We start from the raw sequence: 27,577 nt of genomic DNA, 5'->3' as shown, positions 1-27,577 counted from the left end.
TAAATCTTTAACTTCATTCCATTTCTTTCTAACATTTACTGTTCCTTTGAATGAGAGACTAGCTGATGCATTGTTAAACATTTTAACAACTCACTCTACATTTCAAATATTTCACGATTTTCTCAGCGTTTCTTCTGTTTTCTCCTCCTGCATATATGTTTCTCTTCTACGGTTCTTTACATACCTCCTCCCCCTTTCGTTCTGTGAATTTAGGAAACAAACTGACAAGACATTTGAGCCCCAACAGTTTACTTTGCTTTAGATATCTTTTGCTAATTTTATGTTTGTAGGCCCAAACTAGAAAACATTTCCGTTTGGAGGTGGTCCCTCTTGAATTTTGTTTTCTTAAGCACTGGACAAAATGTCGCTTTAGATCTTGAAAACAGACACACCAGTTAAGAATTTTACTTGTTGGGGACATTATGCTTTATCTTTAATTATTTTTAAAATTGTAAACTACTTTAATACCACAGTGGAGCCCACTAGCAAGACACCCTTCCAGCAGCAAATCACAGCCCTAGTGACGTCTGTTGCCGTTGACAGATGTCAGTCACTGCAGCTTAACTGCATGGGACATTTACATCAGTGCACATCAGAATTGGAAAATATTGGCAAGCAGAGTGACAGTACTGCTCCAGAGACTCTCAAGGAGACTGAGATTTCCAGGCTAGTCATAGATGCCTACGATTATACCCCAAGTCATCATCTAATAATGGGTGTGGTGGGGCAGCCAGTATGAACCAGGCATCTGGCCAGTATTATCAAGATTGTGTATAAGCTTCTGCGACAGTCACTTACACCTTCTATAAGCTTTATCGCCTAGTCCAATGATTTTACTGTATCCTTAGAAAATGTTAGAGGGTTTGCTTTGATTAAGTTCATATATGCAGTATATTAGGGTACATTATACAATACTTTCAGGTTTATGTAAATCACTTTTATACTCAAGACATTGTAACATTTGTAGTGTTCAATGTTAAAGAATTCATTTGAGGGGCACCTGGGTGGCTCGGTTGGGCGTCCGCCTTCAGCTCAGGTCATGCTCTCAGGGTCCTGGGATTAAGCTCTAGGTCAGGTTCCCTGCTCAGCGGGGAGTCTGCTTCTCCCTCTCCCTGTGCCCCTCCCCCCAGCTTGCACGTGTGCGTGCGCTCTCTCTCAAATAAATGAAATCTTTTTAAAAAAAGCCAATTTACAAAAAGAAAGTATTCATTTGCATAAATCCTAAATATTTGAGCAACTTGCTAATTCTTGAAAATATTATGGTTAAAGATGATGCATTTGAAGAATTCCAGAACCAAATGTCAAATATTATAAGCAGGTTAGTTTGTGGTAAGGGTGCTTTTATTATCTTATTGTAGGGTGTTGCATCTGTTATCTTAAATGTGGTTTAAAGCTATAAAGTAATAAGCTTTTACAACCATCTGAGGAAAGTTGAATATTTTTACTTATTTGGAAGAGTAGAGCTTGTAAGTCCTCTTTAGAAATCTGCCTGGGAACCATTACGAGTGTGTTGGCGGTCACCCTGAAGTGCAAAACCGTCAGCGAAAGACACACTTGGTGTGCAGCTGGAGAGCCTTCACACTCTAACCGAAGCCAGATGCAAAGGAAATCCAAGTTTTCCACTCTCTGTGAGGCACACTTGACTGTTCTTAACATTCTAAAGAAGAAATGGTAGGGAAGACCCCTCGCACCAGGTCCTTTGGTTAGGACTCCGAAAAGTCCAAGTTAGACCAACTGGGACATGTTATTCTTTGTTGTTGTTTGTTTATAACTCTTTATTTGATATGAATCAAACTTACAGAAGAGTTGCAAGCTAGTACATGGAATTCCTGTATATTCTTTCCTTAGACCATCAGTTGTTGACTTTTTGTACCATTTGCTCTATCGTTCTGTCGCTCCTGTTCCCCATGTATGGACATGTATGTATGCATGCTTGTATATACATATGTGAGTATGCATAATTTTATTTTTCTGAACCATACACCAGGAAGTCAGAGATAGCATGCTCCTTTACCCCTAAATACTTCAGTGTATATATGCTAAGTATTTGGGCATCTTTTTAGGTATATACAATATAATCATCAAAATCAGGAAATCTAACATTGAAAAATACTATTATGATAATAGTCCACAGACCATATTCAGAGGTGTTCTTTATAGCTATCTCGCCAATCCCTAGATCACACATTGCATTTAATTTTCATGTCTCCTTGGGATTATTTACTACAGTGCAGCTCCCCAGTCTTCGTCTTTCTTGACCCTACCATATTTAAAGACTGCTTATTTTTCAGACGTTGCCTCCATTGGCTTTGTCTGCAGAAGTGGTATGTGTCCCTTCTGCAGGCCCATGATGTCAGCTTGTCTCATTGCAGCTAATGCTGATGCATTGTTTCGGTCCCTTTGCTTACGTGGTATCTGCCAGTTCCTCCACGATGAAGTTATATGGGTTTTTTATTTGTTTGTTTTTGTTTTTTTGATTTGTTTGTTTTAATAATTAGCAATTTGTGAGGTGACTCTTTGAGAGCATGTCAATATCTTATTTCTCAGCAGAATTCTACCCAGGAATTCTAATGTCTGTTAGGGTTCCTGGCCCCGTTATTCCATCTTTATTTATGACTTGAAACTTGTCATTCTTTTGTATACATTTCTCTTCAACAAATTTTGGTATAACTTTAATTCCATTCTAAGTTAATTTGGTCTTTAACATTTTATGAGGGATTGATCGGTGTGAACTGAGGAGAGGTTAGAGGAAAACCCCGCATTCCTGTTTCTTTAGAGTCTCAGTGTTACCTTCAGAATTCCTGCAAATTTCTACAGTTTGCTTCATTTTTCTGTGAAATGTTCTGAGCTAGTAGTAATGTTCAGTCTCAGAAATCAAAAATTGTCCCTATGAAATATGATATGATTGGAAAAGGAGAACAGCTAGAAATAGTCAAGTTTATTTTTTTTAGTAGAAAATGGTCTTCAGTAATGTCATTATGTCATCATTTATCATATTAATGTATTCCGAAAGAAGTTTGATTTTAAAAGATGACGTTTGATTTATGCATGGATTTATTTATGGAAGTTTGTCGTCGAATGTCAAAATTCCCTAAGACCTTTGCTTTGGCTGGTTCACTGGTGGCTCAGAAATGTAGGAGAGACACAGTGATCTGGTACTAAACAGATCATTCTTTACTACATAAATGCCTTCTTTTCACTTTCATTTCATACTTTAAGTGATGCATCATCGCTTTTAATGGAAGAAGTACGTGAATATCTTGTGTATTTAACCTCTAAAGGAAAAACTGGCAAAGTGTATTGTTTTAAAAGGGAGCATGTTGCCTTCTGAAGTTAAAAAAGAGCAAATCTCCATCTCTCGGAAGTGTTGTGATTCATAAGGTTGACATCTTTTTGCATTGTTGACCATGTTAACAAAATAAATATCCAGACAATGGGAGAATATATTTTTAAAACATCAAACCTCACCAAAATAAAAAAGCACTCTAATCATTTTGGAAAAGTCACAACAGAAATATTGCATCATTTGTTTTAGTCCTAAGAGACTGAACGGGGTCTGTCTGTGTCTTATGTGGGACATTGTTATGACATTCTTTTTTAAATTATTTGTGGACATGTGTGCATTAGCATTGGATAGATGGGAGACTGCTAAAGGGTATCTCACTATGCCTAGTCTTGAGAGCTGTTTCATCAGTGTTTGCAGTATTGCATACTTGTGTTCTTTGCTCCTGACCCAAACAGAATGTCTGAGTTGTTTTAGAATTCTAGACCAATCTTTTTTTTTTCAGCCTATGGGGAGTCAAGTAGAGGGAATGATATTTTAAAGTTGAAATGAAAGTAGACTGAATTGTTTTCAAATATATGAAAGGCTATCCTAATTACCTCCTTTGAGTCTGTGACCAACATCTATTTAAAGGTGTCTTTTCTGTTGAGTTAGAGATTGACTCTTCAGGTGCCCACTGTTATACAATCAGAATTGATATTTGAAATGAAACTTGCTACCCTTAGATTAGACTACCTCTGTGTTGTCCCAGTGGACAAGACCCAAGGTCAGTATGCGAAGCTAGAGGCAGAAAAGTCAGAAAGACTGTCTCCAGAAGAGAACTGGAGCAGTAGAAGAGCTACACTCAAAAGTGGAGAGCCCCTCGTCACTAGAGATTTTCACATGCGAGCCTGGAGACTCAGAATAACTGTATGGTATATAATTTTCATGACTTCATCTCTTTCAGTGTCATTCAGTGCATCTGAGGTTGAGTCAACACCAGTGTCTCCTCTCCAAGGCCTATAGAGTACAAACATGTGGAGTTTTGTTGTATAAAATGATGCTGTTTTACATAGGTACCACATATGTCAAATAAGTAGTTTAGAATTGTTTCAATTTGACTTTGAATCCCCTTGGTAATAGAGTGAATTCATTTACATGATCTCAGTGACCACTCTGGTATTGCTTATGATAATAAGAAAACATTAAGTTTTCATGTTTCCCAAGGCCAACTGTGAAAAGAAAGCGTATTGCCAGCAATATACGCTCACAATTTGTCATGTGTTTATGCTTAGACCCACCAGGAACCAACTTGGAGAACTTGCTCATAGCAGGGAGACTTACAGAGACGGTGACTAGCTGACAAAGTTATGGCCCCTCCAATTTCTGAACACATAGATAAATTGAAGAGCATAATAAGTGGTGTCTAAGGGACCTGGGGGGTCATTGATTCTAGCCAGTGTCATCCACAGTATCAACACAGAGTGTGTCATCAGTGGGTTTTAGGTGTGTCTCAATCAAGTGTGAGATAGGCCCGTGATTAGTAACTACCAGTAAATATGATATATATAACTCATTCTCGGTTGTCCCTATAGAAATGTCATACTCAACAGTCGGAAGCATGGCCTTCAGTGCTCCTTGAGATTTAGAGATAACAGTTCCGTTTCCTTGTTGTGTCATTGTGGTGCATGGGGTGGTAAACAGTGTCACGGTAATTATAGCAAACATTCTACTCTGACAGTGCTTGAGGCAGTCTTCCTTGTATTCCACCTACATAAAATCCTTTGATCTCCACAATGAAGTAGGTACTGTTATTACCCCTCATATTACAGATGAAGGACCTGAACCACAGAAAGACTATGTTTTTGAAAGTCACAGCTATTATGTCTTATCCTTTTGTAACCTGTAGACTGTATTTGTCCATGAAAGTGCATCATGCTGGAAAACAATGACTTGTGTATGTGAAGCGACAAAAAAATTGACAATTCCTCTTATAGGAATGATTATTTAAGGAGCAAAACTACATGTATTGTGCTTTCGTTCATTTCAATTTAAAACAATGTTCACTTTCAAAATCCCTGAGTTGAAGAGTGCACCTGTGAAACACCTGTTAAAGAGGATGCTTATAAAATCATTCAGTTCTGTTTAGCTTTGTTTTGAAATATAAACTGATGAGCTCAGAGTGACCTTAATTTATTTCATTGGCAGTATTGCTAATTCTACCATGTCCAAACTAAGGTACTGTGGGATTTGTGTGTTGTATCTCTGTCCCCTTTTATTATATTTACATGATAAAGGTTACTTTGACATTAATCTGCAGACATTTAATTGTTAGGGATCACATTTCTCTGAAATCCATCTTTATGATTTTATACAAATTTTATACTCTGAATCTGTGGACCTACTGTTGGCAAGACTAGGGTATTTTGAATATTATTTGAAGTTATAAAGGATTTGTGTTTATTTCTTCGTCATTCTTCCCATGGCCCCCAGCATACCTTTGCTGCATAGGTTTTCTTGGACGCTTGTGCTAGTAGGCTAAGATGTTAATGTTCCTGGTCTGTTTCTGGGTTCTTTGAGTCATTACTTCCCATTCTTTCCACACTGTGTTACAGTGCGTCTTTTGTCTCCAGCAGCACTGAAACTGTTATCACTATTTGCCCAATTGAATGGACATTTTATTTCAACCTTTATCGTATTGGCTGTGTCTGTTGCATTTGACTGGCTGTCTATAACTCACTAGCCAGTTAGCTTCACTAACCCCACTCGCTGCTGATGCTCCTTCTGATGTCTGATAGTTCTTGGACATCTTCTTTCTTCACGGTCTTCTCTTTCACTGCATCTTCATAGAAGTTGGTATTCCTCAGGTATGCTGCCTTGGCCCAGTCTTCTTACTTAGGCCTTCATCAAGTGATCTTATTCCATATTTCCATCGTCACTCTGATCTTCAGACTCATACACCCAAGAACTTGGTGGAATCTACTCATGGATGTTCCACTGACATCTTAAAATGCAGTAAGTTTGAAACCGAATTCAGTTTCTTTCCCTCTGAAAGCTACTCTTCTTCCTGCATCCTCTCTCCACAGAGCACCCAAGCTGCAAACCCAGATGGCATCCTCATCCCCCGCCCCCACCTTACCTCACACCTCAGTGAACATTAGAATCACTGTGTGGACTTTTTCTGTGAGTCTTATCCTTGGAGATTACTTTTCTCCAAGTATCTCCAAGGAGATGGGAGCATTGGCAGGGAGATTCTGAAAAGACCTTCCAGTTGATTTTAAAGTTTGTCTCTTCATGAAGGGATGGCTTACTTACAAACTAGTCAGTCACCAAGCTTTGCTGTTTTTCTCTAAATTATTTCTTGAACCTGTGCCGCCTTCTGTGTCTGCACATGATTTTGCGTTTGTCAATGCACGCACTCATGAGATGTGGTAAAGCCAGATATCATCTTTTTGCTGCTTCTATTTTTATTTTGTGGTTTGGGTTTTTGTTTATTCCTCTTTTTTTTTCTCACTTTCAAGCAGTGATATGGAGAGGTTGGATTTTACCAAAGCAGTATGACAGTCCTCAGTCACCAGCTCCATGAGTGTTGAGAGGCACAGCATAGGGTGACAATTTTTTTGATGGTGCATATTAGCAGGTGAAGTTTGAGTCTAAAACCACAGCTGAGACTGTGGTACCCTCCGTGCAACTTAGATCCTGACTGGCATTGATAATACCTCACCTGGAGAGCCAGTTCTGCAGTTTTCTTCTGGGAGTCGTTCCTGAAGACCAATTTCTCTGCTTTTCCAAATATTTTATATGCATCTTATTGGCTGCATTGATCTGCTTTAGGTAACTAGAATGACTTCTGTTTCCAGAAATTGAATTCAATGTAAGTACAAACCAGGCTTACGTGGGAAACAGTTTGATGTTAGAAGAAATTTCTGAATAATCAACTCTTTCTTTTCCTTTGTGTCTGTTATGCGGCTTCATTCAAACTTGCTGAAGCAGGTTTACGAATGCCAGTGACCTTCTGGAAGCTCACGGAAAAGCAGTGACTCTAAACTGATTAATGTTGATTGAACTTGGAGACTTGTATAAGTTATAGCTGGAATATTCCAGTTCCTTAAGAAAACAATCATACTGTCATGATCGTGGTTCGTTTTAGAGAATGGTGTACCGTGTTCTTGCTTTAAACTGACCGTGGTAAGATGGTGTTTGCTGTGCCCCCAAACATGCCAGTCTGTGGATCGCATTGATGTTTTGGAACCTATTTTCTAGTGAAAATATCTAAGAGATTTTTGTTCTTCCAGACCTCTGGCTGGATTTTTCTTTGTATTTAGGAGGCCTAAGTCATGCTTTCTAGTATTAGCTCTTTAACCCAATACAACATCATTTGGGATTTGGAAGGTCTTTAAAACAAACAAAAAGCCAACTTGATTGGAATTACTCAGTTATGCCAACATCCTTTAACAAATGCTTTTTAAAGTTGGATTTGACTGTAATGCAGATTTCCAGGAACTCTGTTTTTAATAATGGTTCTAAATGACCCGTTGAGTTGGTAAGTTTATAGCACTTGATGTTTTGTTTTTCTTTAAGTTTACATAGTCACATACCAATTTTGAAAATAAGTAATAGCCAGGATAATATGTTATATACCATGATGCACTACAGTTAAGAGAATTCTGGGGGTCCAGTCTTATAAAGAAATTTCCTTATTCCTGGAGCCCTTGGGTGGCTTGGTAGTTCAAGCAGCCAACTCTTTATTTTGGTTCAGGTCATGATCTTGGAGTCGTGGGATTGAGCCCTGTGTTGGGCTCCACGCTCAGCGTGGAGTCTGCTTGAGATTTTCTCTCTCCCTCTGCCCCCCCCACTCTCTCTCTCTCTCTTTCTCAAATAAGTAAATAAATCTTATTTTAAAAAACAGAAATTTCCTTATTCCTTATCACACTGAACACATTCATATGTATTACTGAATATATTAGATGTGTATACGTAAGAATTTTATCTCTATATAAGTATATATAAACTCTACAACTTGACATTTTATTTTTAAACTTATCCAACAGTCTCTTCTTTCTTACTACGGTGAATTAGTGAAACAACCACCACCTACGAATACAGGTTGTGTATCACAGTGAAGAGCTTTGGACATTTGAATTGGGTTTTTGCATGTTTTGCATGAGACTTATGTGATGTTACACATGAGCCGCCACCGGAGGCTTAATACCCAGACTAAGGAAAGTCATAATTATCGACATACTTGAAAGTGCTTTTCTCACACAAGATTTTCGTGTTTCCTCAGTATTGCAGACACTAGGCACACAGAGGTGAATAGGACAACCCTTGACTTCAGGGGATGCAAAATAAAAGTAAATCAGAGACAGGATGCATAAACAAATAGATACAATGAGATAATATCATTATTAGCTATGGGGTTTTTGGAGAGTTTTTCAGTGGCTCAATGCTTAACACTCAAGTGCAACATCTTCTTCATCAACCCAATTTCTAGTTGAGGCTCAGATAATTTAAGGAGCCAGCCCAAGATCACATAGCTACTAGTAGAACTAGGCTTGAATCCAGATCTCTTTTCCAAAGATTTGCTTTTATCTCATATTTTTCACACGTGTTGTACAGAGCAGGGAAGTGCAAACTTCAGGAGGGGATTGACCCTCTTGGCTTGGGGTGATAGTTGAAACTTGGGATGGATAAGTGGAGTTCAACAATTGGTTCTAAGGGGTAAGAGTATATCAGATGGGTGAATAGTATATGTAAGGTGTAGAGAAATCTGAATAGATATGACATTTTGAAAATTAAGTTCATTGTACCAGGAGGGTCTAATTCATTTATGTGTTCATTCCACAGATGATTGTTGGATGCCTATTGCCTAATAGGGAATATTAATGTGTAAATGGAGAATGGTAGGAGATCAGGGTCTTCATCTGTCCTCAGAGTGGAATTTCTCTGTAACTCACTAAAGACTTGAACTATCTATGGTGGACATTTTTTTTTTTTTTACTGATTTTTTAAATTACATAAGGAACTATGGGAGTATATCAAGAGTATTTTATTTATGTATTTACTTATTTTTTTGAGAGGGTGTAGTGGGAGAGGGGGAGAGAGAATCTGAAGAAAGCTCCACGCCCAGTGGAGTGCCCCACATGGGGCTCAATCTCACAACCCTGAGATCATGATCTGAGTCTAAATCAAGAGTTGGACGCTTAACCGTCAGAGCCTCCCAGGTGCTCCATATCTGGAGTATTTTAAAGCAAACTCCAGATATATCATTCCACAGGGGATAAACCATAGAGAGAGATTTCTGTGCAATATGTAGTTGAAAATTCCAGTAATTAGAACAACTCAGTAAGAAGAAGTGGCCTGGTAGGGAAATGAACAGACATCACTGGAAACACTGAGATACATGACAAGCATTTTTTGTGGCTTTCTGGAAGGAGGACTGAAAATGAGATGAGGTTGTCAGGAAATGACTCCAGAGAGCTCCTAGATCTAAAATTCTACTTAGTTCTTACTGTGTGCAGGAAAATCTATGTGAGGTGAGAAGAGAAGAAATAGAAAAGAATAGTTATTGTTTACATTTATATGAAAAATATTAAGTTCATACGAATGGGCCAAGGACATTTCTAAAATTAAGTGAAAATTAAAATATAACTGTCCCTCGATTTTTAAAAACATTTTAAGTATTTTATTTATTTCTTATCTGTTATAGAGTCTGTTGTTTCAAAATTACTGAGTGCATATGAAGACCTAGAGAAACTTTGGCACATCTTAGAAGACTTTGCTATGGACTGTCTTTGATCTAACTCTGCTTTCCTAACTAGTGAAATCCTCCTTAAGTCACCAGATCCATCAGATTAACTTCTGCAAGTGCCTAGTGTTAGGGTCTTTTTATAGCACCCAGACCTCTAGACAGAGTGTAGTGTCATAAGACAAAGACAGTTATTACTTTCATTTTCTAGTAAAAAAATGGCAGATGAAACAATTGTGACTAATAATCAAAATATTAATCTTGCCTCAGGCTTTTAAGTTTTGAAACTCACACCAAGTGGAAAACTAGATCCTTTTTTTTTTTAATGTAGGCCTAGGCTATTAGCCACTAGACTATTAGTATTTTACTTGTCTTATTGGAATTGGAAAATAATTAATTAAAGACCGTATAGCTTCCTCGGGGGCAAGCCCTGAGAACAGGGCTTTTTGTCACGGAGCTTTGACCTGAGTGTCGGTGTCTGTGTCATGCAGGAGTAGGTTGGTTCGAAGTTACAACGCTGAAGACCATTTGGAACCGCTCTTCATGTGATTTTGCCAGAAATAATTCACTGTGTGGTAGGGAGGGCTGATAAATTTCTATCTCATTCCTTTTAATTCATCCAACCTGTTACTTTTAGAAAAACCTGAAATTAGGACACTCAGTATGTCGTTCTTAGGCGTGTAGAGTCAGTAAAGAACATGGAATTTCTGCTACGTGGGGCTGTCGTGAGAACATTTCAGAGGAAGCTGACGCGTATGTCTTCTCCTCAGACTCAATCCCCTTTGCCACCTTTTTGACAAGTAGCCACTATTTTCTGAAGCATACCAGTGACCAAGTGTTCATCTCCTGACATGGCTGGTCATGTCACTGTGGGATTGCCCTAAACATTACCCATCCCCTTTATTTAGAACCAAAATCTCTCTCTCCCTCTCCAATTTCTGGTTGTTTAGCTTCCTTCTTCCTTGGGATCAACAATGGAAGTTTATACTCTTTTGTCCCTGCGACCGCACTTTGAGAGCAGCCCTGATATTTCTTCTTACACTTCTCCAAGCTAAGGCTTATGCAGTGAACATTGAACGCAAACTTAAGCCCTGTCTCCCCATCTGCTAGATTCCAACATCTAGCATATTCTTTCTGCAACAGGAGTTATCTATCCAGCCACTAACCCATCCAACAACAACTTGACACTTGTATCAGGCACTAGGAATACAAATGAGAATTAGATTTCCTCTCTTTGAGTAGCTCAGTCTTGTGGAACAGAATAGACACAATTACAAATAACATTAAAACAATATAGCAGTTGATACTGAGTCCCACCTTCTCCATTTATGAACTGTGCAAACTTGGACAGTCTCTTTATATTTCATTTTTCTCTGACATAAAGCAAGCATATCACTAATCTATGTCAAAGGGTTTTTTGAGAATGGGAGAGCATGCAAAGTGTGTAGAGCAGTCCTTGGCACAGAAAAAGTACTCAGTAAATAATAGCTTTAATTCTGTGTGCACAGGATGCTGTGGGGTTAGAGGGAGAGACACCCGGTCCTGGCTGGAGACCGGGGACAGGAAATGGAGGAAACCAGGGGAAGTAGGAAACTGAGGAAATGCTTTTTAGGGGCAGCTACAACAGGGTTAAGTCATGACATAATATTGGGACTGGGTAAGATGAAGGAGATAAGGAGATAAAGAGGGTAAGGAAGAGAAGCATTCTAAGCAGAGGAGCCAAAATGAGCAAGGGTATGGAGATTTGAATTTGCAAATGTTGAGTCTGCAAAAAATATCAGGAGTAGAGGTGGATAAAGGGAAAGTTGGGCAAGGCCTAGATTGTGAAAAGCGTTTTACTTCATATTGTAGGATTTTATTCTTTAAAAGATTTTAGTCATTTGTTTGAGAGAGCGTGCGTGCCTACGAGCACAAGTTGGGGGACGGGCAGAGGGAGAAGCAGACTCCCCACTGAGCAGGGAGCCCTATGCCGGGGCTCAATCCCGGGGATCACGACCTGAGCCAAAAGCAGACCCTTAACTCACTGAGCCACCTAGGCACCGCCTATATTGTAGAGTTTTAAATCATTCCTTTACTCAGGATGTGGTTGTAATGGTAGAGGTCATTGAATAGTTTTAGGGAATTGGTCAGATTTCTTCTGGATGACTTTTATTTTAATTTTTTTGTTTATTGGTGAAGTATAGGTGACATACAGTGTTATATCAGTTTCAGGTACAATGTAGTGATTCAACAATTCTATACGTTTTTACTCAGTGCTCATCAAGATAAGTGTAGTTACTGTCACCACACGATGTTGTTACAATATTATTGACTATACTTCCTATGCTGTACCCTGTATTCCCATCTCTTGTTTATTTTATAACTTGAAGACTGTACCTCTTAGTGCCCTTCACCTATTTCACCTGTTGCCCCGCCCACCTTTCCTCTGGCAACCATCAGTTTGTTCTCTTTATTTAAGAGTCTGTTTTTGTTCATTCGTTTTTTTAATTCCACATATAAGTAAAATCATAGGATATTTGTCTTACACCATATTATTTCACTTTGCATAATACCATCTAGGTCCATCCGTGTTATCACAAATGGCAAGATTTCATTCTTTTTATGGCCAAGTAATATTCTACTGTATGGATACATATATATGCACACATGCACACACCACATCTTCTTTATCCATTCTTCTTAAGCTATGAGAAGGAGCATGGATCTGTTTAAGACTGGGGATGGGGTTAAGTTAAGAGCCTTTTATGGTAGTCCAGTGAAGAACAATGAAGGCATCTGTACCAGAATCAAGCAGGAATGGAGAGGATAGGCAGATTTCAGAAGCATTTAGGAGGTAAACAAACAGGGTGTTGGGACAAGGAGAGGTAGGCGATAATCTCCCATTTTGGTATCGATCATGGTACCACCAACAGGAGAATAGAGAAGGGAGGTAGCCAGTCTAGAGAAGGCTGCGATGAGTTCAGTTTGAAAATACTGATCTGTATGGAAGATGAATGTACGAATCTGAAGACAGAAGGTACTGGACTAGATGTGGGTTGGCCAGTCACGAGCTGGCAAGAGCCTGCTCCAGCAGAGTGAGGAGTGTTGAGGAATGTGGGTGGAGAGAAGCCTGCATGTGTCTAACTGGTCTTAAGTCTTCCTAGGCCTAATTGTCCTTTACATTCGATGAGAAGAATGGGTGCTAACAGTACAGCCCCCCTGTATTCTCCTGCTTGGACAAGCTAATAACCTGGAGGGAAAAGAAAACTGTTTTAATAAGAGAGAGAACATATTTTAAAGAGTGCAATTTCAAAGTCTCCTTGAGGAATTAATTGGCAACCTTGCCTTGAAAATTGCAATGAGAAGTGTGTTTTCCTGGTGCAGACATTTATCTGTCCTAAGTTTTGTCTTTCAAATATGTGCTTTTTAAATTTTGAATATTTTGTCGGTATCATCAGAATGGTGGGAATTTCTTCAGAAATATCTTAGAAGTACTTCTTAATTAATCCTTGTGGGATCTGTAACCTACTAAGGCATTTATGACGGCATGGACATAGAAAGAAAATAAGCTCTCGAGTCACATCAGGATTTCATTTATGGGTCTGCTACTTATTATCTGTGGACCCTTCAGCAAATAAGTACCCTCTGAGCCTTGATTTCCTGACCTATAAGATGGGTAATGTCCACTTTTACTAACTTATCCTAAAGATTAAGTTAACCAACAGGTTGAAAGTATCTGCCATGTAATAGATACTCTGTAATTATTGATTTCTATATGAACATTAGCACCACAATTGTTACTTGTCATTTTTCATAAATGTGGACTGCAGTTAGGGACAAACGTGTATTAGAAGTCAGTTGATAATAATAAGGATGATGACAATAGGAAATACTGACATATTACTTTACTGTCTGCCAAGCACTATTTGAACACTTGGTATCTAATAACTGATTTGATCCTCGTGACAGCCCTGAGAGGTGGACACCAGCAATGTGCCCATTCTACAGATGAGACTGAGCCTCAGAGCTTAAGGGACCTTCCTAAGTTTGCACAGTTGGGCAGTGACCAAACTTGAACTGTAAATTCTTAAGAACTTTTTTTTTTTTTAAGATTTTATTTATTTATTTGACAGCGACAGCCAGCGAGAGAGGGAACACAAGCAGGGGGAGTGGGAGAGGGAGAAGCAGGCTCCCAGCGGAGGAGCCTGATGTGGGGCTCGATCCCACAACGCCGGGATCACGCCCTGAGCGGAAGGCAGACACTTAACGACTGCGCTACCCAGGCGCCCCAAGAACTTTTTTCAATCCCCCCAAAGTGAAGCCTTGATCATAGACTTCTTATGTCAGTGTTTGGATGTTTCCAAAACAGGTGTAGAACGTATATCAATTAGCCTGGCTAACGGGTTTTTAACATGAGCTAATATGTTTTAAAAATGGCTTTAATGCTCCGTTAACACTGTGATGTTCTAAACAGTGTCTTTCTCTGACCCCAGCTTGTGAAGTTGAGGCGGGGAAGGTTTACCAGGTGTCCTCAAGAGAGCACGTCCAGCCTTTCAAAGAGAACATGGAGCGATTTACTATTCAAGGTAAATTCTAAAGACACATGTTGCATTTCCCTTCTGTTTCAGCCGAAAGGTAGGTAGAAGGCATTTTGTTAAATATGCATTGGTTTAAAGGGGATCATTTTGATAAAGGGGATTATTTTGACATTACAGAAAAATAAATCGTGTTTAGTCATGAGTCACAGCTGTGAGAGACTAGCAGTTTGGTAAACAGTTATGGATAATTCTCATTATTATTGTTTTTTAATGACAGTAAATGCACTAGGTTAAAATAACACCTATTTATAAAGATATTAAAATTTTATGCTTTTTGTGAGTGAAAATTAGATATTCCTCTAAGTTTTAACTATGCTTATGACTTCAGTTCAACTTGGTATTTGTTTAGTTTGTCAAAACACTGGGCCAAAAAACCAAGTATATTGATGTTTCCAGATCTTCAAAACATTACATTCTATTTTTTTGTAGGATGTATAAATACCTCTAGATATCTAATACCTTTTTTCAGAAAACTTAAAAACTTAACAAATATTATCTTACTGATTCCTCCCATGACATAAGCAGGGATGAAAAATTTCAGAAAATATTAAACAAAAAACATTTTGAAGGAGAAGATATATATTAAAAACGTCTTGCTGTTTTAAATCGTTGAAACAATTATATCAAAGCATTGCTCCTCAAAACATTTCTGCTTTGGAATGTTACATCTCTTCTGAAGATCAGATTTGTGTCATGCCATGCTCTGAGAAAGTTCCTGCTGTCAGGAATTCTCCTAGAGGCCGACATGGCTTGAGACTGAGGCCAAGTAGCACTCTGAAGACTGGCTCCATCCTGTTTATTAGGCTACGGTTTTTATAGGTTGTCCAAGTGTCATTAATGATGATTTACAATGAATGAGTCATACTGGAATTTGATTAAATGATAAACATAGCTTTTTTTTTTCAGATGGGAAAATACTATTTAATCACTTAAGAGAATCATGAAGATTGAAACAGAACTTTGGTCAGATTCATAAATCAAAGTGATGGTCATTTCTAAATTCTCAGGTCCTCATGACTTAGAATGGAAAATCTACTTCGTAATTCCTAAATAGTCCTTGGGATAAAATCAGAGTCCTGCAGTTGGTTACATATTTGAGAACGCTGTAAGCTCAGGACATTCTTAATGATGAATAAAAATGAGTCTTGCTTTCTTCATTCAGTGGGGTTTTAGGATCAAGAACATGCAATTTTAGAGAACTGTATAAGTTAAGGATGAGATATTCTTTGCTTATGGGATAGAGGAGTCCTTAATTCATTAAGTCAGTAAACAAAGAATGAGTCTTCATGGCTCTTCTTGTAGCTCCTTTAGATACCTTTTTATTTTGTCTCTGGTCCTATTCAAGTGTTCTCTGATTACATGTTCACTGAAAAAAAAAAATTGAATACCTCCTATCTGCTCAGACATTCTTTTAGGTACTCTGTTATAGCAGTGAATAAGAAAATGTACATCATCCAGAAGACAGACAATGACAATAACAAATTCTTTGGAACATCTTATATAGATCAAATATGTCAAAATGTGGAAGAAAGGGGCCCAGCTTTAAACATGAGTGCTTATGAGCCTATATTCAATGACATATAGTGAAAACAGTGGATTTCAAAATGTTTCTCGTAAGATAAAGATTTATGAATATAGCCAATTTTTTTGTCCCATGATCCTTTTAGTTACCAGGACTAAATTCTGCAATTACGTTTATACTCTAAAAAATGCATTCCACCTTAGCACAAATAATATATGCCAAATCTTTTCTTGTAATTAGGCTTTCCTCAATAATAAAATAGTATTCTTACATTAATCTCTGTGCTCAGATTACCTTACATAGGTATATTAATGTTTTTGTATATCCCATCAAAGTCTTTTTTTTTAATCCCATCAAAGTTTTTTAAAATGTGCCACATTTCAAAATCTAAAATCTCCAGCAATTCAAGAGACTATGCCCAGTACTGGCCAAACATTTTTATTGCATTAGCTCTCACCACATAATAGAAACATCTCTTACCCTCATAATTCAGCTGCCGTGTGGTCTATGGAACACACACTAACAGTCTTTGGATTTTATCTAGCCTTACAATCCACTGATTCACCCACTCTGATACTCCCTGTCTTCCCAGTTTTTCTCAAGCCAAGATTTTATGGTTTCTGCTTAACCATCTCTTCCTTGGGAATGTCCTCAACCCTGCTCTCAAAGAGGCAGACTTAGCGAATTGAGTCCTACCTCTGCAAGTCATTCATTGCTTGTAATGGTGCCAGCTATGCACCATCTTTGGGAGACTTGAAGTGCTCAATTAATAATATTAACACCAATAAATTATGTTCTTGAATAATGTTATGAACTCCACCCAGTGTTGTATTCTTTATAACACTTACTGCTTTCTGCAGTTGTATTATTTATTTGCTCCTCAACAATGTAAGCTCCATTAAGAAAGCAGCCTTGTTTGGTTCCTGACCATCTCTATACCTAGAACAGTGCCCAGCATGTTGTACACACTGTCTTGCTCACCTGACACAACCCAACAACCCTCATTAAGCCCATCTCTTTGCTTTCTCCATATTTGCACCAGAGTGGCTCAACTTTTTTTTGAAGGTAGGAGTATCCTTAACACCAACTGGTATCACTTTGAAGTCATGACCACAGACCTGCTGTTAGAACTCATTTCTATTCAGCACTTCTGCAAGATTGTCCTTGCAAATTTGTTTTTCTCAGTTTCTGAGATCTGTTCCTCTGTTCTCCTCTCAAACCTCCACAGTCTTTCTCCTCTGCTTTCTCCTTACTCTGATGATAACCCCATTTTATCCTGGGGTGAGAAACAGGTGCTATTATACAGAAGTGCCCACACCTCTCCACCACCACATTGACAAACCTGGCTGAGGGACTTGGGCTTCATCCTGAATTCCTGGGGAGCAGATGTTTAAAGACTAGGAAAGTTTACACTGGCAGCAAATGGGAAGGACTCAGTGGAAACAGATCAGAGTTGGAGGCAGGAGACTACTTGTAAAATTGTTCAGGCAGAGTGTTAGAGAAATGAGGTCTTGTTCTAAGGACATAGTGATAGTGCTGAAGAGAGGACATATTTAAGGGACAACGATAACATAGAAGAGAAAGTACTTGGTGACCAAATAAACACAGAGGTGATAGATACATAAGTGTCCAGACTTCAGGTTTGTGTGGCTGGGGAGTGGTGGTGTTAATCACTAGGATAGAGAATGTAAATGTAGGAAAAGGTCTGAATGGGTAGGATGACCGTAAGGATAGCATGACCGTTGAGCAGGTGCATATACGCCTTAGATGTGGCAAAGAGCACAAATAGGGGATTGGGCAACGTAAGCAAGGTGATTATTGAGTGGATGTGATCACCTAGAAAGATAAGAAAAACAGACTCAGGGTTGGAATTCTTGAGGAGGATACATGTATAGGACGATCAGAAAAAGCCACCCAGGTGTTAGTGGTGAGTTAAGTTGAAAGAAAACCAAGAGAGGCCATTGTGATGGAAGCCAGAATTAGAGTTTCAGAAAGGAGGGAGTGATGAGAGAAGTTACTGGGTGAATATTTTTCTTGGATTGGCACAGACAGAAACCAGTTTTCTGAGCTTTCGACATCCAGGAGAAGTGAGGGAATAGAAGGGCACAACTCTGAAACACTTTTAAAAGTTACTGCAGGATACTGTAACGTGCATAAATGTTAGACAACGGTTTAATCAAAGTTACTGTGATTTAGCTTATCTCTAATTTATGCCAACATACGTGATGATTTTATTTTTTTGGACGTTTTATGAAGAAAACTAGTTAGTAATCACCAGATGTTTATCCAGCATTTATCTGCCATTTTTGTTCAATTTTCTTTTGTGCCTCTTCTTTTTTAAGTAGCAGAAAACAAGAGGAAAGAAGAAAAAGAGATAAATGAGACAACTAGGGAATGTCATGCTAAGCTAATATTTCTCTCAGAACTCAGCACACCCCTTCCTTTCCATTTTTCCTCTTTCTGTTTGAATACAAGTTGCATAATGGACAGGGTGCACATATGAAAACCATATTTCTGAGCTAAAAGTACCTTAGATCCAGTGGATTGCCTTTTGTAAGTGTCTGTGCGTTGTAAGATTGCTGGGAAAGAAATAGGAGCCTAGGTCCATGTTGTTGCCCTACACAGCCTTTTTACTCATATGACATATTTTCATAATATATATTTTAAAACTCAGCTCAACTGTTTTTTTGGGTGAATGGCAAATTTTTTTAAAAAAGGTATTTCCCCTCCATGCTATTAAATGAAGTAAAGTCCTTATTGTGATTTTATATATCAGAAATGGCTAATGATATTTTTATTAGTCTACCTCTCCATATGCCCCCCCATTCCCAAACATTTCTTCCTTAAAGGAAGCATAGTGAGTTGTAGCTAAACTACAGGAATAGAGCCAAGGTGAAGACGTATGCATTTGTAATCACATGCTTATCATGACAAAGGTATTGAAACCTCAACTCTCAATATACAATCTTTAGTATTGGCAGTTCTATGATTGAGAATGAAGAGATGGGGAAAGCAATGGCATTAACTGTACCAAAAACTGAGAAGTCGGCCAGAAGCATCTTCTACTGGTGATGGTGCCCATCGTACCCTATAAGCAGTACTCCATATTCAGGGGGAGCATATTTTGCGGTTTTTATTTCTTTTCCTGAAAATATAATGAGAACGTTTTTTAAATGATGATAAAAAGAAAAGATACATCTAATTTTTTGAAGTCTTTCATTGACCCTTGAAAGTCAAAGAAGAAACAATTATCTTTTAAGCACACAACTTTTTACTTACTATTCATGTGACAGCAATAATACAAAATGCTAATTATACCAATTCTGTTGTGCTGAAGAATTAACTGAAGCCCTTTTATACTCCATGTGATTTTAGCCTCATAATTCTTCAGCACCGTCTTAAGCATCCACTGTTATTCCCATTTTCCAATAAGGAAACAAAAGCTCAGAGGGCTCAACACTTGACTAAAATCATACAAGAGGTGGCAAAGTTGTGTTGAAACCACGACCTCCCATAAGAAGCGTTAGCTATATTTTATTTTAATTTAAAAATTGTTAAAATATCATTAAAGACTCTGGGGGGTAGTGGATAAGTCAGATGTGTAATGTCAGGTGGTAGAAACCATAATGCAGAAGAAATCATATGTAAGATGCTCAATTTTTAAACTCAAAAATCAGAACTGGGAAGTGCAGACACTTCTGTATTCCTGCAATATGCATGCCAAGACTTTGCACCAGATAGACAAAGCTCTTTCCCCTGATATATTGATAAATGATGATTCCATGGTGCCCCTCCTGTCACTCTTAGCACAGAGGAAGTATAAATTTGAAATGATTCTTCTAAAAAAGAAAATAGTCTATGTCACCATTTCTCTGTGAGGGTTAGATTTCCACCAGCCGCAGTCATTCATTCTGTACCGTGGATGAGAAATGATCAAAGGACCCTGAGGAGTGGTGGGAATTGATTCCATATGAGACTTGCTAACAACGGCCTCCTGCATATTTCTGTTCAGGTGCTCCCACTGATGCCTTATCGTCAACATCTCCATAATACGTTCCCTGCTGTATCCTCCACACTCAGTACATGACAGACTCCAAAGAAAGGTTCATTTCATATGTGACTGAATGAAGGGATGACTTTATCCGTTCGGTCTAGCTCCTCAGGTCCTCTGCTCTTCCTATATTCCCTGTCATTGTCATATCCCCTGTGTGCTTGTCCAAAACAGGGACTTTGGCCTCATTTGTTTTTTAGTGACTGAGTGCGAGAAACAATTTTTCATAATGCATGAGTGTATTATAAAATTCAGGTAAATACTGAGATGTAAGTCTTTTTACATTTACTTTCCTCTATTTTAGCCAATGTCATGTTTCAGCTCTGTCCTTGAAGAGGTAATTTGTGCATATATAAGCATATGTATGTGCATATATATTTTACTAGTGGTTACATATCTACCTGTTGTTTTTGTCCCTTGCTTTCTCATTTTTATTACAAAATATTTTATATTTATGTGTATTTTATATTTATTTTATATGTAATAGACATAGCATATAAATATATGCATATAAATTTTAATTTTGCATGCTTTATATTCATTTGATATGTAACACAAAACTAAATATATTTTATCATTCATTATTTGCCATTTAAGTATGTTTTATAAAGTTGCCACAATACTGAATTAATTGACACTGAACCATTGCTCCTAGGAGTAAATACAAGGTTCGGTTTCTTCACGGTGCTGGTTGCATTGGTCTCGCTTTCATCAATCAGTCAATATACACCATTGTTTTATGTGTATTCACATGTTTTGTTTTTTTGTAATTAAATAGGCTTTTTTTTTTTTAAGTTTATGTGTGTTCATGGTTGAAGACACCTTATTTAACATACTTGTTGGTTGACTAGTACTGAGCTAACAACCAGCGGCACCATCAACTCCCTCAACTGAGCATATCTAACAGGCACTTTCTCTGTAAGGCACATCACAGCCTGTTCTGAGCTTAGGAGTGAGTGCTAGACAGCAGTGTAGCACGGTACGTGATGGCCAGTTCAAAAAGATAAATTAACCACAAAGATTAAAAGACACAAAAATGCAGAAAAAAAAGTCACAATAGACGAAGAGAAGGACACTTGTTTACGATATGGGAGCTGAAATAAATTGGAGCCGAGCCTTGTTCTGCCTTCACTGGGATACATGCACCACTGTGTGTGTCAGCTGACTCAAGCTGTCCACTGTCCTGTGTGTGTCCGTGGAGAACTACTGGGGCACTGCAGGTGTTGATTTTAGAATTAAGATCAACTGTAGTGAGTAGGCTAATTCACAAATACAGAATTCATGAATGGTGAAGATTACTGTATACGTGGAAGGCATTTATATGTTGAGTACCTGTGATATAAATAAGGGTATGATTTTATATATACGTATACATATACACCTGTGTATGTATATATTATAACTTAAATGAGAGCTAAGGAATTATAATGGAATGAACAGCCATGTACAACCCCTCCAGGAATAGGACCTGGTTAATATATTCAGCTCTTTTGTGTCTCCTCCCTGAATCTTACGCTTATGCTCTCTTCAGTCATTACCACCATCTTGAATTTTCTATTTATCATTTACACACTTTTTATTTATAGTTTTGCCAAAAATATAAACTGTAACCAATTTATTATTTGGTTATGTAAATTTACAAACTTATTCTCCACTGACTACTGCTCTTGAGATCTTCCATGTTTATGCATGTGGCTTTGTTTCATTAATATTGACTCCATTATAGGAATATACTGCACCATTTATTTCTCCTCTTCTTTCTCTTTTTTAGCCAGTATGAAAAAATGCTTATATGCACATTTGTTTTCATGACTCATGATGTACATGCATACTCTTTTTTATGATACAAACCCAGGAGAGCAAAGATTCACTGGGTCAAAGGGCATATGGATCTTCAGGCTCATAGACGAAGCTAAGTTGTTTTAAAAAGTGATTGGTTCCAATCTACACTTCTGTCAGTAGTGTTCTAGTTGTATCAAATCCTTGACAGCATATGACCCTTAGGATAAATCTATTATTCAAAATGATATTCCAGGCAGCATAGACATTTTCACAATATTTATTCTTCCAATCCATGAGCATGGAATGTTTTTCCATCTCTTTGTATCTTCCTCAATTTCTTTCAGAAGCGTTCTATAGTTTCTAGAGTATAGATCCTTTACCTCTTTGGTTCGGTTTATTCCTAAGGATCTTAAGGTTTTTGGTGCTATTGTAAATGGAATTGATTCCTTAATTTCTCTTTCTATAGTCACATTGTTAGTGTATAGAAAAGCAACTGATTTCCGTGCATTGATTTTGTATCCTGCCACATTACTGAATTGTTGTATGAGTTCTAGTAATTTTGGGGTGGAGTCTTTTGGGTTTTCCACATAAAGTATCATGTCATCTGTGAAGAGAGAAAGTTTGACTTCTTCTTTGCCAGTTTGGATGCCTTTTATCTCTTTTTGTTGTCTGAGTGCTGAGGCTAGGACTTCTAGCACTCTGTTGAGCAGCAGTGGTGAGAGTGGGCATCCCTGTTGTGTTCCTGACCTTAAGGGAAAGGCTCTTAGCTTTTCCCCATTGAGAACGATGTTCGCTGTGGGCTTTTCATAGATGATTTTTATGATATTGAGGTATGTTCCCTCTATCCCTACACTCTGAAGAATTTTAATCAGGAAAGGATGCTGTATTTTGTCAAATGCTTTTTCTGCATCAATTGAGAGGATCACATGGTTCTTGTCTTTTCTTTTATTAATATGTTCTGTCACGTTGATTGATTTGTGAATGTTGACCTGCCCTTCTGCCCCAGGAATAAATCCCACCTGGTCATATGTGGAACATAAGGAATGGCGCAGAGGACCACAGGGGAAGGGAGGGAAAACTGAATGGGAAGAAAGCAGAGAGGGAGACAAACCATGAGAGACTCTGGACTCTGGGAACCAAACTGAGGGTTAAAGAAGGGAGAGGGGTGGGAAGATGAGGTGACTGGGTGATGGGTATTAAAGAGGGCAGGTGTTGTGATGAGCACTGCGTATTATATACAACTAATGATTCATTGAACACTACGTCAAAAACTAATGATGTACTATATGCTGGCTAATTGAACATAATAATTAAAAAATTTAAAAATAAATAAAATGATATTCCATTGAGGTTTTAATTTGCATTTGATTTTTTATGAGAAGTTAGCATATGTTCATGTCTTTGTAGTTGCTTCCTCTTCTGTGAACTGCCTTTTTGAATCTTTTGACTTTTTCTGTAAATTATTTCTGTCTTTTATTTATTGAATTATTAGGAATTCTTTTCATGTTTAGAATATTAAAGTGTTGCAAACATGTGTCCCACTTTGGAGCTTCCCTTTTCACTTTTCTTGGGCTGACAATTGATGTACAGAAATTCTTTATTTCTATGTAGTGATATTTATCAACCTTTTCCTTAATGAGATACAATTTTTGCCTTATTTAAGAAATCTTACCATGTTACAGGTTTATGAAGATATTGTCCTATATCATCCTGTAAAAATATTGTAGTTTGACTTTCCAATTTAACCCTTAATCAAACTGATTTTTATGTATGTATGTAATTGATTTGTATGTATGGTCCATAAAAGTCAAATTTATTTTTGTTTACATAAATAATGTTTTAGTCATTTAGTACCATGAAATGGATATGCCATCCCTTCTCTTCTAAAATGCAGTGCTGTTGTATCATGTACAAATTTTCCATATATGTATGTGTTGTTTTCGTGGGTTTTCTCTGTACTATTGCATTGACCTATTTCCAGTATTGATCTTCATAACACAACCTGTTACTATCTTATTTCCTGTAGCCTTCTAATAATACTTGAAATGTGGTCAGATTAGACTCCCATTTTTTTTAGGAGAGTTATGCCTCTTCTTGTTAATTTATTCCATATAATTTTAGAATCAAGTTGTCAAGTTCCACCAAAAAAAAATCTATTAGGATTTTGAAACCATTAGTCTATACATCAGCTTGGGAAGAACTGATCTCTTATGAATTAAAACTTGGAACATGATAAAGACTGAAATCTATTTTTATGCCTCCTTTAAGGTTGGTATTAAAAGTTGTTTCACAATTTTCCTTGAGGTCTTCACATCATTTTTTTATAGTAAATTCCTAAAGACCTTATTTTTTACTATAATACATTTTGTAAATCATGTTTATTATTACCCTCTGAAGATATATAAAATTCAAATAATTATTGTGTAAAGCTGTTACATCCTAGAAACTAGTTGACTTCAATTATTACTATAGTAATTTGTGAACTTTTAAAATTTTTCTCATAGAGATCACTGCAAATAATGTCCATTTTATTTCTTCATGTCTTTTTTCTGGCTGTGTTGCACTGGCTGGTACCTTCAGTGTAATATGGACAGGAAGCATGAAAATGTCCTATTGTGGTTAGAGGAATGGAATTTTGTAAATACATTACCACCAACTGATTGATGGTTTTCTTCTTACTCAACATTTCCCCTCTACTATGTTACAAATTATATTCTGTACCTTTATTCTTTTAATGCATACCTTTGATATTTCAACAGGATTCTTTAACAACATCCAAGGTTTAGAATAATACAAGTCCCTAGAATGCTTCAACTCTGACCTCACCCATTTATTCTTATATGTCATTCTTTTCCAATGTTTTAGTATCACCTTCTGTTTTTTATAAACAATACTATATTCTTTGCTTACAGTACCCTCATGCTGTGCCTTCCTTCTAAGATGATTTTTCTTCTCTCTGAAGTTCATTCTTCAAAAGTTAGTTTGTTATGAGACTCTGGATCGTAGACTCTTTTTTTGTCTCTCTGGAAATATACATCACACTTATTTTTTAGAGATAGGTCTGCTAATTATAAAATTCTGGGCTGAAAATAAATTCCTTTCAGGAGTCTGGGTGCCTCAGACTCTGCCTTCCTTGGCTTAACAACTCTGCTTTGGTCCAAATTTTGTGTCTTTGTTTCTAATCTAAATTTTCTCTCAGGCTCTTTTATGTTTCCTATTTCTCTTTATGTTTGTTTTGGCAAATCATCAGGGGGCACTACCAACCAAGAATTATTTTAAAATAAATTCTTGCCTTGCATTTTAGGATCACATATTGTGGATTGAGGCCCAATGCAGAGTGATTGCCCATTCGGGATTACGGCTTCTCATGTGAGAGAGTTTCCCCTCCCATCCAGAACCACGGGGAGATGGACACATTTTCTCAATGTCTACTTTAGTGAGGTATAATGCTTTTCAGTTTCCTCCTCACTGAGGGATTGTCTCTTTGGACACCTTGGAGAATCCTAGTCCTATTCAAAATGTTCCTATATGGACTTTCAAACTACAGCTCTAAGGTGCTAGGTTTCACTAAACCCTAAGTCATTGCCCTTTTACACCCCTTTGGAGTCTTGCTTCTACTTGTTTTTATGGCCTTAGAGAATTTTCCTTATTTTCTAGCCAACTCAGCCATGCATTCAAGTTTACTTTCATCCAGTATCTTTGTGTGCTTTGTTGTGAAACTTCTGATGGCTCATCCTTAGTATGGTTGAAAATAGAGGTCTATGTTGGATTTTTTTCAATTAAAACATCTTTGAGATGATTTTGTATCAGTACATTCTTCTTAATGACTTTATGGTATTCCATTGTAAAACTGCGCCACTTACTTGCTCATTTCTTTACTTACAAATCTTCTTTCCTACAACACTGCTTTGAAAGGAGAAACATTATAGAGGATAAATGTGTACGTGTTTCATACTATGTAGGTGTACAGTTTATTCCTAAATATTGAATTGCTGGGTCAAAAGCAATATTGGACTTACTCTCAATGCCTCCCTTCCCTGTTGTTCTTTCTGACCTTGTATCTCTTGTCTGTGTATAACTAAATCCTGTGTATTTTCTCAAACACATCAGCTTCCCTCAAACCCCATTGCATTCACCCTATCCTAGCTCAAAATAATTTATTGCTTCTATTATGCTAACCCCTTCCTAAGACATCTCATTTTTCCTTTTTCCTTTCATTCTATTGTAGTACACTCACCAGTGAACCTCATGATAATCTGTAGTCTTCTGGAAAAGATTGAATTATGCTCAGTATCATGATTATTAAGGTATATGAATGCTCATTGTAATTTGGATATATTTAAATTATATCTAATATATTTTAAGATATGTCAGATATCTGACCCATAGTTTTTAAATATTCTCTATGTGCCTTCCACATTACATAATAAACTATTGACTGCATATTTTTTATGATTTAACCTCAGCTTTCCTTCTTTATGTCCTGGGTGCTTAGAAAGGATCCACTGTGCGAATCCTAACCAAATTGTTATGTTCTTGTAGCAGAAACCCAAATACATCCCTTAATGGATATGACACTTTCAAATTTTTCTGAAGAAAAGTCAGCTAGAAGTTGAATAATGACTACTACTTTTAAAATTGTAAACATTTTTTGTTAAAGCAATTCTGGTATAATGAAACCAAAGGATCCTTTTCTAAGATTACTTAAAAAATAGCAACATGTTGATACAGAGGGAAATACTCAAAACTTAATAAATTTAACCATTTCGAATTGCAAAGATTTTGGTTAATGTTAAAATCTGTCAGTCTACTAATTTTCTGCTTGACAGATTTTTTTGTTTTTGTTTTGTTTGGGGATGCTATTTGGGTGTTAGGACTATTAGGGACATTAGAATTAAGGGACTATGTCCATATAGGATATCTCTGATTATCTGTCTCTGAAGATTAGTAACAGTTGCAAGGCATAGATCCATGGCATATAGGAGTGCATAGGTATGGTTACCCCTTTCTCCATTGTAGAGGAATAAAGCTTTAGTGAGATACTCATAAAACATATTAACCTATGAAAGAAGTCATCTAACCCAGATGGCAATTGGTTTTCTCTCATGTGCCAAATCTAATAGGTTGACAATGGCTTCTTGGAATCTTGTTTGGGGCATACTTCTTAGGTTTTTAACTGGATTCTTAAATTTTAATGAATTAGCTTTATTGTGATTAGTGTTTATGTGATGCTGCACCTTTTTCTATTTTTTTTTTTACTTTTAACCTAAATGTATATTAATATTTTAAGTGGGATTCATTGAGATTACATGTAGTTAAGACTTTTCTAGCCAATTTGAAAATCCTTGTCTTTTAATCAAGTATTTAGACCACTTACTCTTAATATACCAATCAATGTGGTTGCATTTCATTCACTATCCTTATATTTGTATTTTGTCTGTCACATTGTTTTCCTTTTTATCTTTTTTCCTGCCTTCTTACGGATTAGTTGAGTATTTCATTTTATTTGTGCCTTCATCTTATGAGCTTTATCTTTTTGTTTTTTTCTTTTTAGGGTTTTTCTAGGGTTTATATTGTAACTCTTTATCACATTCTATCTTCAAATAATTTTATTCAGTTTCAAATATAATCTAAG

General features: G+C 37.2%; 1 protein-coding gene across 1 annotated transcript in view; it reads left to right on the top strand.

Moving 5' to 3' along the window:
• FMN2 (formin 2) overlaps nt 1-27,577 on the top strand; it is a 376,980-nt gene that overhangs the window by 267,011 nt on the left and 82,392 nt on the right. Inside the window, 1 exon segment of the mRNA XM_034667639.1 lies at nt 14,483-14,575. Coding sequence (XP_034523530.1) covers nt 14,483-14,575 — 93 coding nt within the window.

This window comes from Ailuropoda melanoleuca, chromosome 8, assembly GCF_002007445.2.
Source record: "Ailuropoda melanoleuca isolate Jingjing chromosome 8, ASM200744v2, whole genome shotgun sequence".
NCBI lineage: Eukaryota > Metazoa > Chordata > Mammalia > Carnivora > Ursidae > Ailuropoda > Ailuropoda melanoleuca.
Note: the sequence above shows the minus strand (reverse complement) of the source record. Positions and strands in the feature narration are given on the sequence as shown.